The 13,363-nt window shown below is 43.1% G+C and overlaps 1 protein-coding gene across 5 annotated transcripts in view; it reads right to left on the reverse strand.

Annotated features, from left to right (window-relative positions):
- Positions 1-3,570: 3,570 nt before the first annotated feature.
- EPHA5 (EPH receptor A5) overlaps positions 3,571-13,363 on the reverse strand; it is a 203,710-nt gene continuing 193,917 nt past the window's right edge. For 4 of the 5 annotated variants that reach the window (XM_082051993.1, XM_082051992.1, XM_082051990.1 and 1 more), the window contains one exon: positions 3,571-6,375. In XM_082051993.1, coding sequence (XP_081908119.1) covers positions 6,270-6,375 — 106 coding nt within the window. In that variant the 3' untranslated portion in view covers positions 3,571-6,269. Of the gene's footprint in view, positions 6,376-10,746; positions 12,223-13,363 lie in introns of those variants that run through there. The other variant, XM_082051991.1, reaches the window with a different exon arrangement.

Raw genomic sequence — 13,363 nt, forward strand, 5'->3', positions numbered from 1 at the left:
CCTGAAAGGCAGACCAACTTGGCCTCTGTCAGAGCCGCTAGCCTTTTGCTATGCAGAAGATTTATGATTATTTAATTTAATTCAATTTTATATTTTATTTTAATTATTTAATTTTATTTATTTTATATTCTATTTTTTATTGTTTTCTGCTGGAATAGGAGTAGTTGCTGCTACAAAAAGACCCAGGATGACATGATGCCACTTCACTGGCATTTTTCCGATTCTCTGGATGGGAAAGGTTGTTCCCTATCTTATCTTTTAAATGAAATATAATTTCCCCATCTTCCCCCCCCCAGCAGGAAATACCATTTTTACCTCACACAGCCTTTCACTCAGCACCTCCACACCCTGAGTTTCTTGAGGTGTAAATGATTAAACTTTGGAGCTCTGAGTTTCATGTTTAAATGTCAAGCTTGAAACACAGCGCCTCAGAGGGACATCAATAGGTTTTCAATTTTCTTGTTAACAAATATGGCCTGTATTTGGGAGCAAACCAAGAAAATGGCTGGGACCCCATCCCACCATTTTGCTGCTGGGAAGATTTTTTTCTTTTGGTTTTGTAGTTAAAAAAGAAGATTTGAGAGAAATAAGTCATGTTCGCTGGCAAAAATGCTGGTTATGGAGGAACCGTAATAGTCTCAAAAAAAACCCCAAAATCCCAGTTAGACCTGCTAATCACTTACCAAAGCATCAGGTCAGTGTAAAGAAGAGTCTTTTTTCTTTTATTTTACTTTATTTGTGGAATATTACTAATAGCTGATGATGTGAATGACTGAGCTGGAGGTGAGTTAGTGTGGGGCTGAGGAAATACCTGATGCGGGCTCTGGCGGTGGATGCATTATTAAACATTCGGGCTTGGAGGCCCAGGTGCACCCATTTTTACCAAGCAGGTACAACATGCACCCTTCTCCAGTCTGGCTCCCTCTTTGTGTCAGCCAAGACGAATTGCCCTGGGATCATTCCGTGCTGTTTCACCTGTTTCTTATTGCAGCCGAGGGTGACTTTAATCAGCCCCTGTTGACTTGAGTAAATCTATCTCATTCTTTCATCTCTTCTACTTGCTGGTCTCCTTTTGTTTTTGTGGAAATATCCAGTCACAGTTTATGCATTGTATGCTATTTATGCGGTTCAGCCCATGAAAAATACATGAAGAGTCCCTATTTTTTTTTTTCTCTCTCTCCCCATGACTTCATAAATCTTGCATCACTTTCTGCTCAGTTTCGCGGGGTGATGGGGAGCAGCCTCCCCACTGCTCCTACTCTAGGGCAGCAGCATCCTCTGGGGACACTACCGGCTTGAAGCTGGTCAGAGCATCCCCACAGCCGTATTTTTAGCTTATCAGATAGGAAAAATAAGACAGAGGTGCGATCTTGCTGCCCATTTGTTTTGGGTTTACTGACTAGTGATGCAGGAAATAATAATGCCCTGTTCACGCGTGTTTGGTATCCTCAAGAGTTGGTGTTTGTGGCTGGAGAAGCAGCTGTGCGTTTATTGCAAGGACTGTCTGGGGGCTGTGCAGAACCACCTGAAAAAATGAGTCAGGCACATGCTTAAGGACCTGCTTTGCAGTAAAGCACCTTTTTGAGCAGGTACATTTGGTGGCCACGAGCGCAAGTGCCCCTTCTCACACTGAGCCTGACAGTGGAAAATAATAAGCAAACCCTGATTTGAGATTTGTATAAGTCCTGGTCCCAAAACCAAGGTGGGCACCATCCCTGCTTCTACGGCACCTGAAATTGGGACACTTTGTTAAACAACTTTGTTCCTCAAGATTTTTTTATTACATTTATTAAATTTTTCTTATATTTTTGTGCCTTGAAGCTGCTAGAGGTGGTAAACCTTTCAGTTTTCCCATGAGCTGTCTGAAGCCTCCCCATCACCTGCAAAGCTACTTCACTTTCAGCTTCTTTAAAGAAGTTTCCCCATTTTCTTGTTTTCCCCTTTGCAGTTTCTTTGTCTCCATGAAGCTACATAGGGTGAGTTAATATTATTTTTCCCCTGTCCTCAGAGCCCCTCTGATCTCTCCCAGCATCTGCCACCACCATGGTCCAGCAGCAAACCCCAGGCTGAATAAGTAAACCCTGTGTGGGGACGGGCACGTCAGTCCTGAGAGATGTGCTCCAGCTGGACATGGCTCTGCTGGGGTCTTCCCCCAACAAAAAAAAAACAACAAACTCAGAGAAAATCAGTTCTTGGGGGGGAAAAACAACAACAATAACAACAAACAACCCAAACCAAACTTGGACATTCCTGAGGGATGGGGGAATGGCATGGCCAGGGGCTGCTCTAGAGCTCAGTGCCTGCAGTACCTCGGTCAGTTTGGCAGGTGCTTTACCTCAAAAACAGGACTAAAAAAGCAGATTTTGCTCCCAAAATAAAAACAGAGGAAAGAGGGAAGAGCCTGAAACAGGCTAGGATGCCTTCACACGGGGTTGACATGTCTCTCTTGTCCCAGAATCCCCTCTCTCCCCCACGTACCACAGGATTAGCACCAAGTCTGTGTTTCAGGAGAGGAAAAAAATAAAGAGGATTTATTTCCAAGGGGGAAAAAATTCTGACACTTGTGGAAAGCTGAGAGGGCACATGATCCACACCTGGATGTTGCTTTTAGTCAAAGGTTTTTATTTTTATGAAAAAATAGAAAATTTCATCTCTTACGCTACAAAAAAAAAAAAAAAAAGGTACACAAACAAAAATGCACAGAGGAGGTGGGGAGGGGAAGGGAGGAATAATTACAGCAATGCTACAGTCTCCTATGAGTTAAAACACTGACATGAGGAGCCAAGACAGATGCTCCGGCTCTGGTAGTGCTGGATGCACCAGCTCATGCCCTAAGGAACTGCAATTAACATATTAATAAAGATTAGAAACTAAGTTTTACTCTTAAGACTGCTACTGATGTGTCTTACACAAGCGTTAATGACTAATTTCAAGACCACAGCAGTCCAAGGAGTCACAAGTTCTTGACCACTGGGACTTCTACATCATATTCAACAATGAAGAGACAAAAACAGTTTTTACCTTCATTATTTTGTTCTTCTCGCAATTAACATATAGAAGGAATAAATAACATTATAAACTGATTTTTTTTTTCCTGTCTTTTAAATCAGTCTTCACAAGCCAAGCTTGGGGACACTGCTTTCTCCTGAAATGAAAACACTATATTAAAAAGAACTTTTTCACCTCCCAGGCCCTTTGAAATACCTTCCTCGCAATTAGCAGCAAAATACACCGGAGAAGAAGTATTCATTGGACCAGCTGCAGCACTAGCAAGCTGGAAAAGCAAAGTGCTCAGACTGAACTGTAGGCAGGAAACCCACCCAACAGTCCTTACAAAGAGCACAAGCTGTAAAATATTCCTGTCATCACCCCAATATACAGGACCATACCCAAAATACAGAGTACGTGCAGTTCTGGGATGGGAACCAAAACCTCTGTTGTCTCTGGAATTTGCTTGTGGACATAGAAGCTGTAACTTTTGGACCCTACTTGTTAAAACACCATTTTATTTGTTTTTTTAGCTCCAAGACAAAGCTTATTAATACAGAGATCTGTAGCAAGAAGAAGCTCTTGAAATAAATAGAAAAGTTTCTTTATTTATTGGAGGAACTGAGGTGTCCTATTTACAAATGCGGTCTGGCTGCAGAACAGTTTGTTTTCCACCAGTTCATCATTTTGAAGGTTATTGTATGCACCCAGCCATACCTACTATGCCTTAAAACCCCTGCAAATGGTGAAAAGGAATTCTTCTGGTAAAGTCCATGAACAAAAGACTAAACCCAGCTCCTCCCACAGAGCCAAAAGGTAAGGAATCAGAGGAGATGGTGGGCAGAAAGTGCTGAATATTTGACAATACCATCTCTCTCCGTGCAGCCGATGGATGCAGGTGGTGACTGAACAATTCCTCCCAACAAAACAAGCCGTTTCCGTCTTCTTACAGGTTATTTTCCCAAGCGTTGCAGGCAGGGAGGCACAAATAATCCCAGGACAGTTCTGCTGACAGCTCTAATAATCTTATTTATTACACGACAAATTTCTATTATGCACTGAAATTCTTAGTCATGATTTCCACCCCCGCCCCGTGTCTTTTGTGGTCTGGTGGCTGCCAAAATGAAACAACATGATGAAAAATCACACCATCAAGATTTGTCAGACCTCACCACGGCTCTTCTCCTTCCTATTCTCCCAATTCCCGATGAGCTTGGTGGCAGCTCGCAGAGGAGGAGGCCATTTCCAAACAGGAAAATATTGCCTGAAGAAGCTCTGCTGAAAGCAAGCAAGTTAAGCAAGAAAAAAAAGAAAACCAAAAAAACAAACCCAACCCAACCCAACCCAACCCAACTTTCTCCTCCTGGACTTTTCCCTTTTCTTTAGAAAGTGCTCTGTATCAAATCTCATACAAGGACTTGGAGGAAATAGAATAAAGATTCTTGAAACAGCTGAAGGCGGCACGAGCTTCTGCAAGACGTGAAGGACACGCGTCAGGCACTGGATGAACTCCTCGGCTTGGCTCGGCAGAACTGGGGATGATGGCAGCTGCAGCAAGTCAACACATCCATGTCATCACCAAGGAAGGATGCTACGAGCTCCTTCCCAAGCCCTCCAAGAAAGCAATGTATCTACAGTAACATCAAACACTTGTTAATCTGCTGAGCCATTTAAAAATCCCCCCACAGCCTATGAATACCAAATTAACTGTGCTGATTAATACTGCCAACAGCCAAAGGAGGAAGACAGCCCCAAACTGGTTCTTGGTGGGATTGCCAGGGTTGGTCCCTCTGAAAACAGCAGCCCTGAGTTTTAATGGCCACGTTGAATCCCAATGACAAACAAGCATTGACTCAAGCTGTGCTATCCCCAGAGGGATGGGACCTTCTGAACCATGGGATGCCACTGCTGGGACCATCCTGGGATGCTCTGCTTTTCCCTCCTCTCTGCCCAAAAACGACCAGGTCCCTACCCAAGCCAAAAATGACTGGAGATACAAGCTGGGAATAGCACAGTGCCCAAAATAATCCTGCCTCTCTACCCCCAATCTGGGGGAAATAATGCAAAATCGATCTGCTGGATGATTATGTGGATGCGTCCATGTGCACCCCAGGGCTTAATCCCTGGAATGAGAAGAAGAACAGCAAAATCTCTTCCTTGCAGGTAAAGCCACCCCACAATTTCTTTCCTGGGCTCCAGGGATGGTGGCACTTGCAGCAGGGGACAAGAGCCACGCTGGGTGTGGAAGCAATCCAATGCTATCTTCGGGCAGGTCTGGTGCACCCCAAAAACTGATGCCATGTTGTCGCTGTAAGCCACCGAGAGTAGGATGTTTTGCTTTTCTTCTGGATATCCCCAGCCCACGGTGGAAAGGAAAAGGAGGCGAGGTCTTTTCTTTAAGCAGACTCCTGCCTCATACACATCGTCAAAATTGAAGGCTTTCAAGGTTGCTCAAAATACAAAGCATAGCGGTAACACAAAAGGGAGAGAAAACAAAGCAGAAGAAGGGTGGAAGCAAAAAAAGAACAAAACAAGGAAAGAGCCCCAATCTTGTACCTGATGCGTAACAAATTATACAGTATATACATTTTGTCATGTGTTTTCCTCCCAGAAGAGCAAAGGAGAAGAGACTTGTAACACAGAGAGAGGAAAAAAAAATATACACCCTGTATTGTATTTGCATTGGAGCAAGCAACATGTTTATACACTAGTCTCTATAACTTAAGGCTGCGTGACAGCATTTTTCTTCTTTCCTTTAAATGTACAAAACGAAATATCTATTGAGAAATAATCTAACCATATTGCTCTTCAATACACTTCTGTAGACAAGTAAGATTTGAAGTAAACTCCAGTAAACTGCAGCTTTTGGGATCCCATGAACAGCTATAAAACTCCTCTGCTCACATCAGCCCTTGGAAGCATTTCTGTGTGCTGCCATAATTCAGTATATAAAGGTGCTATATATATGTAAATCTCCTGTGTACAGACAACGTGTGGTGGGAAGGCTCGTTGTCATCATCGCTGAAGCATAACAGATGGGTTAACCTTGTGTACAGCAGATCCATTTCCATGTTCCATGCATGTTACATTTACTTCATGAAAATGAGAACACAAATAGGAAGAAAAGTCAATTCTTTAGAAATGCTGTGGCAGAGGCCAATGTCCTTCAGTTACAGAAATCATCGAATTTCCCTTTTTTTTTCTTTTGGTCAAAATAAATCTCCAGGTTAGAGTACAAAGTGCAGGACCAACCCACTTGAGGAAGCAACTTTAAAAACAAGTTACAATGGCACCATCCCATTCACCAACTGGACCTTCACCTCCTGAAGGCTGTTCATTATCTTCTTCTGGTGACCCACAAGTGTCACTCCCAGACGCCTCAAATCCCTGTGGGAGAAAGCAGACATTGGTTCCGGGGGCCGCCCAGGGACACGCCGCCGCGCGCAACCACACACTGTGTGAGCCAATGCTGCTGCCAGCGCTCTTACCATGTGCGGCTCCCGAAGCCCTTTACCAAGGAAACAAGTTTAATTTTCTCCATTTTTAAACATTATTTTTTAATGGTCGATGGCATCTTTAATGGCTGAGGGATCACCTCACTGGCCAAGGGGAAAAGCTGAATGGCAAAGCATCAGCATTATCTTTGGCCAAGGACTCCACTAGGTGTGAATAGTCCTATTTCCAAGAGAAAAGCTGCATGAGAAAGCCTATGTTGCAGTTTCCTCTTCTCCTGGGAGAGGCTGGTGTTTGGTCTTGGGTATGAGCAGCGAGAAGAGAGGTCAATCCATGGTTCCTTCCTCTTCAGATGAGGCAAAGCCAAAGATAACATCAACTGCAATCCTAGAGTCAGCTCCTAGAGAAAGCTGAACGGCAAAAGCCCCAAGCACAGCCACCACCCCAAAGACCCACTAACGTCAACAGGAACTGGCAACACAAGTCCCCTCTGGGCCTTTGCAAATCTTCCTGTAAATCCACATATGAGTCTTTTGGGGGCTGAATTCTACAAGCCGAAGGCGCTCATATTAAGCTGTCTGCTGGGCTGCCATTACAGGAGAGCTGTAAAAGAAGATGTGACTGTCTTAGAAGCTCAGCCCTCTAAAATGTGGGTATCTAGATGAATGTAATCACCAAAGGTCATGTTGATGGTGTGAATGTGGCACCCCCATGGGACAATTTACCCCATCCAAAGGAAGGAGTGGGACAAGTCATCCCCTGGATGCACTGGATGTAGGACCTTGGGTGATCACATTCAATGACACATCTAAAGTCAGGTAAGACCATGGGTTATGACAGGGTATAAGTGTAGGTATTTCTTTATAGGAGTAAAAGTTTTAGCAAAGAATTGTGGGAATAAAAGCTCAGAAAAAACCTCAAGACAGGTGCATCCACGTTTCCAACACAAGACACAGAGACTGTTAGAGAAGCCGTTGGACTTAGATGTGGTATTTTGTCTGAAAACTTCCACCAGAGAAATACTAGCCCCTCACTTTCTACTTCTGAGTTGGACCGAATAAAGGGTGTTTTCAAAGTAGGGCCCTACATTCCTGCCAACACACGTATGAATCCCAGAGCTGCCGATGCCCCATGCAGGGCTCTCAGAAGTCTTTTAGGAGAAAGTTCTCCACCAAAAGCCAGACATGTGACCTTGAACACGCAGATGCTTTTCGGAAACCACACTGGTAGGGCTGGTGTTTGTAAGGGCTGGGATCATCCATAACACTCAGGAACTCTAACATCACCTGAGCTCTACTGCAAACCTGGCCTGCAGCTGGACTGCAGGTCCATGCGATGACCACCACAATGCTTCTGCATAATGCATGTGAGCTACCCATGGAAGAGTACTTCTCAGCAGCTTCCCGCTTTGCACAGAGACTCCTGTGTGAATACAACCAACCATCCCCATACAAAAATTACATAGATGAATGTTGCTTTGAATAAAAAGCAAACCCGAGTGAAGGTGTGATACGGTAACATTTGAGCTGGTTGAAGCCAAAAGCTAGATCTGTTGCTCTCCAAGGATCACCACTCTTTCAGCCTTTTGATTTGGAAAATAACAGGTTTTCTGCTTGAGGCTAAACACTTCATTTCATTATCATACCCTTTTTCAGCAATGCATCTTGCCAATCCGTAGGGGAATTCACAGTGTAAGAGGCAAGGAGTGAGGGAAGTTGGGGAGACACATCAGCAATGCTCCTCACCTGGCAGAAAGGGTCACGAAGTTGTCTGCCTACTCAGGGGGACACACTTTCATTTTAGCCTCCACTGAATTGCAAAACTAGTTCAGCAAGCCATCTTAATAACGAAGGAAAATGTAGTAATGCTACTGTTACATGCAATTTATTTTATGTACACAGCATGTTGGAAATTCACACCAGAGGTCAAAGAAAACCCCAACCCAGCATAGGACCCGATTTTTAAAAGAGCCAACATCCATCTTCCCCCTGCTGAGCAGTGCTCTGCTGGCACTTTTTGAAAACGAAGCTTTTTTTTTTTTTTTTTGAGGTATCTGAAGTGCACGCTGAGCTCTTTTGGAAATACAGCACCACATATTTCACACACGTGTAATTTCTGATGCAGACAAAACAGCCTGAAATGATGAGAAAGGCATGTATTTGTGTTTCACGTGCAACTACATCAGTCTACTAAAAACTACTCACTACACAGCTTTTGTTTTTCTTCCCATTATAGTATGCCACATAACCCCATATCTTTGAGGAGTCCCTCACTGATTTCCAAGAGAGAAAGAAAAAGGAGTTTCTGGTTTCAATCCAGTAGCTGCTCACCAGGGGATCCAGTCTATTTTTTTAAAAAATATTGAATCCTCTTGAATGCAGAGCCACTGGCCAAAGGACTCCTCAGAGAGGGGGAAAAAACAAAAAAATATAGTGGGGTATTTTACCTCCGCAAAGATGGAGGAGAAGCCTAATCCAGACAACGGCTCCTGAGCCAGATGCTCACCCAGTATAAAACCAGCAGTTTTATTCAAGATCCACCTCCTGCTTTGCAAAGCCAGGAACAAAACTTTCCAAAAAATGCCTAGAAAATGCTGGAGCTTTAATTCCCTGTTTTTTCAAGCATGGCACTTTGCATGCTCCTGGACATCCAGCCTTGAAGGGCTTACAGTGTCAAATGTAGAAGCCAATTTTAAATAAAATTTAGTGCGCAAGCCAGCTGGTTTTGGGACAAAAAAATAATCAACTTTTGTGCCAAAGGGCCACAAAACAACTTTTCTCAGGTTCCAGAGATGCTCTGATTCACGCTACTGCAGCCAACTGGTAATTTCAGTGGGCTGAGCTCTACAGAGGAGATGTGTGTGGCTATCTACCCAGGCTTTGCAACAGAAATGTGCAATTCCCTGCAAGAAAAGGCACAACTAAGACCTGGGGGCACTTGCCATCATGATCCAGATTGCCCCTTGCAAAGCAGGTGACCCCAGATGGTGGGTTTTGTCAAGATACGTGCACCCATCTGCCGTGGGGGTTTTCAAAATATTAATACTTGCCTTGTCCCTAGGAACAAGACAACTTTTAGTTTTGTTTCAGGGAGAAGTCTCTCCACTTTTCCCTTCTCTTTCATCCATGTAGGGAGAAAATGGAAATAGGTCATCCTCTTAGTACTACATTAGCAAGCAATTTGAATTCCTGCCAAGTTGAGCAAAAAGCCAAGGAAATAACAGGGAAAATTAGTGTCGGCTCACCCCTTGCAGAATGCCCAGCTGCCAGGGACAATCCCCTTTTCTGCAGTAACCTCCATTTGTAAGGGTTGAATTCAGAGTCCCCACATCATAAGAAACGTATTTAAAACATTTTATTTACAAACAGAACTACTTATACACCATGGACCAGTTTGTCAAACACAGTGGACCAGGACTGGGTTGCCACAGAAAATACACCCCCCTGCACCAGCCACTTAGTCCTGCAAGCACCAGGTTCCTGTAAGATCCCCATGGCTGGCAGATGTCAACCTGCCACAGATCTTTTGTATTTCATTTCCTCCTGCCCAGGGCAGATTTCACCACGCTTCCTCAGGTGTGTAACTCTACAATTACCTGTGCAGACTAGGACTACTCATGGAGTTAATTCGTGGCCAGTTGGAATGAGAGGAAATAAGAAGCTCAAAGACCTTCAGGAGATGCTAAAGAGAGAGGAATCCACTTGCTAGGGACTTCTGCAGGAAATGAGGGTTAAAAAAAAAGTTTTTTAATTAAGAGTTCACCTGCTCTTATTCATTATTCCCACCCTACTTGATTATGAGATGAAAATTGGTTTGTTCATTCAGAGATGCAGTATCACAATCCCAAGACAGATATCAGGTTAATAAAAGCCTCTAGAGCAGGTGAACTCTTAAATGCTCTTATTCCCATGTAACTTTTAATAAGTAATTTATTTTATTTTAGAAGAAAAAATAAATACAATGCAAAGCAACACAACACATATTATTACAAATACTCAGAGGTCTTCATCTAATATCAAACAACAGCGTGTCCTGAGATTCAGTGAGTACAGAGCTTTCAAAAGGTGGAATTCTGTAGTCCACACTTATTATTGGTCCAGTCAACGGTCAGATTGAAACTCATGTCATGGATTTATCTATTCTTGAGTATTGTCCTGGTCAAGTTATTCTTGCAGTGGATTGACAGAGCTCCAGACACACGCAAGGTCACTAGGTGGTCCAGAAGTTTAAAGAGCAGGTCTGGTCCACTGGACAGGTTGCCTTCAAGTCTGATATCCAGTTGGAAAGAGGGGGTGGAGGGTGAGGCTCCACTTTTCACAAGGTGATTTGTCCCTTTGCAAGAATTAGAGCTAAATGTAGAGATCGCTCTTCGTTTGCGCACATTTTCAGGACTTTGTTTAAGCAGGCAGAGCTCAGGACCTGGGGCAATAGTCACTGGTTTTAGCTTTTCAACCGTTTGTTTTCAGAAATTTGTCACTAATACTACTGTTTTCTGTAATAAATGCATCAAGCCACCAGTTTGAAAGATGCAGGGTAGTAACTGAGGTTTTGCTTTGTATGCTGGGGGGGGATGGAAGACAGAAAAAAAAAAAAGCTGAACATCTACCATCTCAAACAGGTCCCATTAAAGAGGCCACAAGCTGGGATCCCACAGTCACCAGTCCTGTCAGTGTTATGGCCACCCCCCCTGAATTTTTTTCAGTAGATTTTAGGATTTCTCTACATTCATCATGGTGATTTCTCTCCCCTCCTCCGTTTTTTCTGGCAGCAATCATCCAGTTCTCCCTTCTCCATCAATTTCCACACCTGTCTCCTACATAGTTTGAATTTGCGGAATATGATTCTGGATGGTATTTGAAGGCAACCTCTTAAATTGTACAGAATGCTTTACTGATGCCATTTAGGAAAAGCAAGTTACTTTCTAATGTTCAGATCATCTTTTTGTCCAATTCCCCCCAAGTCCCAGCTCCATAATATATTGAACAGTTGCCTCTATTCAAAATGAAAAGGAACATTTAACCTGAATTCTCCTTTACTGGGTACAAAATGTTTTGTTGTTCCCCTTTTACTGGGAAAACAAACAACACAAAACAAAACAAAACAACAAAACCAAACCTCCAGAAAACCAAAACCCCCAATATATTAACCTTTAAAGAACTTTGCTTGTTCCAGTGTTTATTTTCTGGAGAACCTGTGAGAGTCTCAGCTGAGTCCTCCTATGAGCCATTTATCTCCTTTACTTTGTGTATTTTAAGGGCAAACTGACGGTTTCCATCAGCCTGAGCATGTGGTTCAGGTCTTCAACACCTTTCCTTGTAAGCCGCTATGATATCTTTTCCTTTTTTTTTAACATCTGAGAATCTGGTCTTTTTTACTGTATCTGAGAGGGATGAGAGAAGTCTCTATTTGGATCGCTGGTTGGCTTTTTAATGAATCTTCCCCAGTTTTCCCCAAAACAGACCTGAGTGGGGTCCAGCCTTCTTGCTGAGCCACTGCTGCAAGGCCAAGGGGCATGGGCTGAGCTCAACAACCAAGCCTGACTCATGCAAGCATCTCTGTCCAAGGCAGATTTGGGATTCATTTGCTGCCATGGATAGCTAACGAGTCAGAGCCAGCTCAGAAAAACTGATGTAGCTACCTTGACATCAGCAGAACTTCACCACATTTGCCAGGTGGGAATCTAATGGAGTTGCCTTTGACTTTTTGGCTTTGTACAAGAGTCTCTCGGTGCAGGAGGATGTGAGGTTGAAGATTTTCGACGTGCCTTTTTTTCAGTTTCAACTGAAATGCAAGATGGATTCATGAAATACCTCCTTTCAGCATCAACCTTCCCCCCGGAAGCTCAAAGAATAAATATAGAGAAGTATTTAAATTTTTAAGTCAAATTAAAGAGATAATTTCACAATCCAAAATGTTACACTCAAGAATAGGTGGTATCTGGCACAGTTGTAATAGTTTCTTCTATTATTTATTAATTATAAGTGGGCAACCCAATGAATACTCGGTATGTCATATTACATTGCACTGTGTTTTGTGTGATTTGGGGGAAATGCAGACAATCCTCCAAAAGGGGAAGTTAGGAATAGTTTTGTCGGTGGGATGAGATGCTAAGGCCATTTAAAGCTATATGAGTAAAGCAAACTTCTAATTTACTGTAAAAAATGCCCATTAATTTGCGGTTGAACTCAACATTTTCTCTAACCCAAATCTGAGAATTTCACTTCCAAGCAGTTCTTTTAGAGCTCTTGAAATTGCATAAAATTCTAAAAAGGAACAAACTGGAAGCTTTTGTGAAATCTAATTTTCTTCTTTGATATGACTCGTTCAGCCAACCAGTAACAAGCCTGTGATATATTTTAGACAATCTGCATTTTCTATCAGAACTTGCTCTGGTTATTAGACTGAGATGGCATAGTAGATGGGAATGGTCCAATGTTTTCCTTTCCTCTTAAATTACTGTCTCATTTTAGCCCTTCTCTTCTCACTCACCCTCTGGCTGGGTCTTCCTGCTGTGTGGATTCTGCGCACCCTGAGGATGGAATTCTTCCTTGGTCAACATTTGTAGATAACCAGCCTAAATAGAGCCCTGGTGTTTCTGGGCATTGCCATATCAGATGAGCAGGTAAGGAATTGTGGAGTCCTCAAAAGCCAAAGCAACATGGCAAATAATTGCAGGACTAGGCTGAGAAACTGCATGTAAGAGTCTCAGGCACTCAAAAAGGACCTGGGTAGAAATCCTTGCACCCTGGCTCCCAGGACATTCACTAGAAAGGATTTCATTCCTACCTTGGTGGTTTCATGTGAGTGACTGGATTTCAAATTTGGCTGGATAAATCCAGGTGTAAGGGGGAAATATTTGTGATGTGGATGGAGCAAATAAAAATCTGACACTCTTGCTCTTCCTCCACGCACGACTTGTCAC

Source organism: Streptopelia decaocto (assembly GCF_964273445.1).
Source record: "Streptopelia decaocto genome assembly, chromosome: 4".
Classification (NCBI taxonomy): Eukaryota; Metazoa; Chordata; class Aves; order Columbiformes; family Columbidae; genus Streptopelia; species Streptopelia decaocto.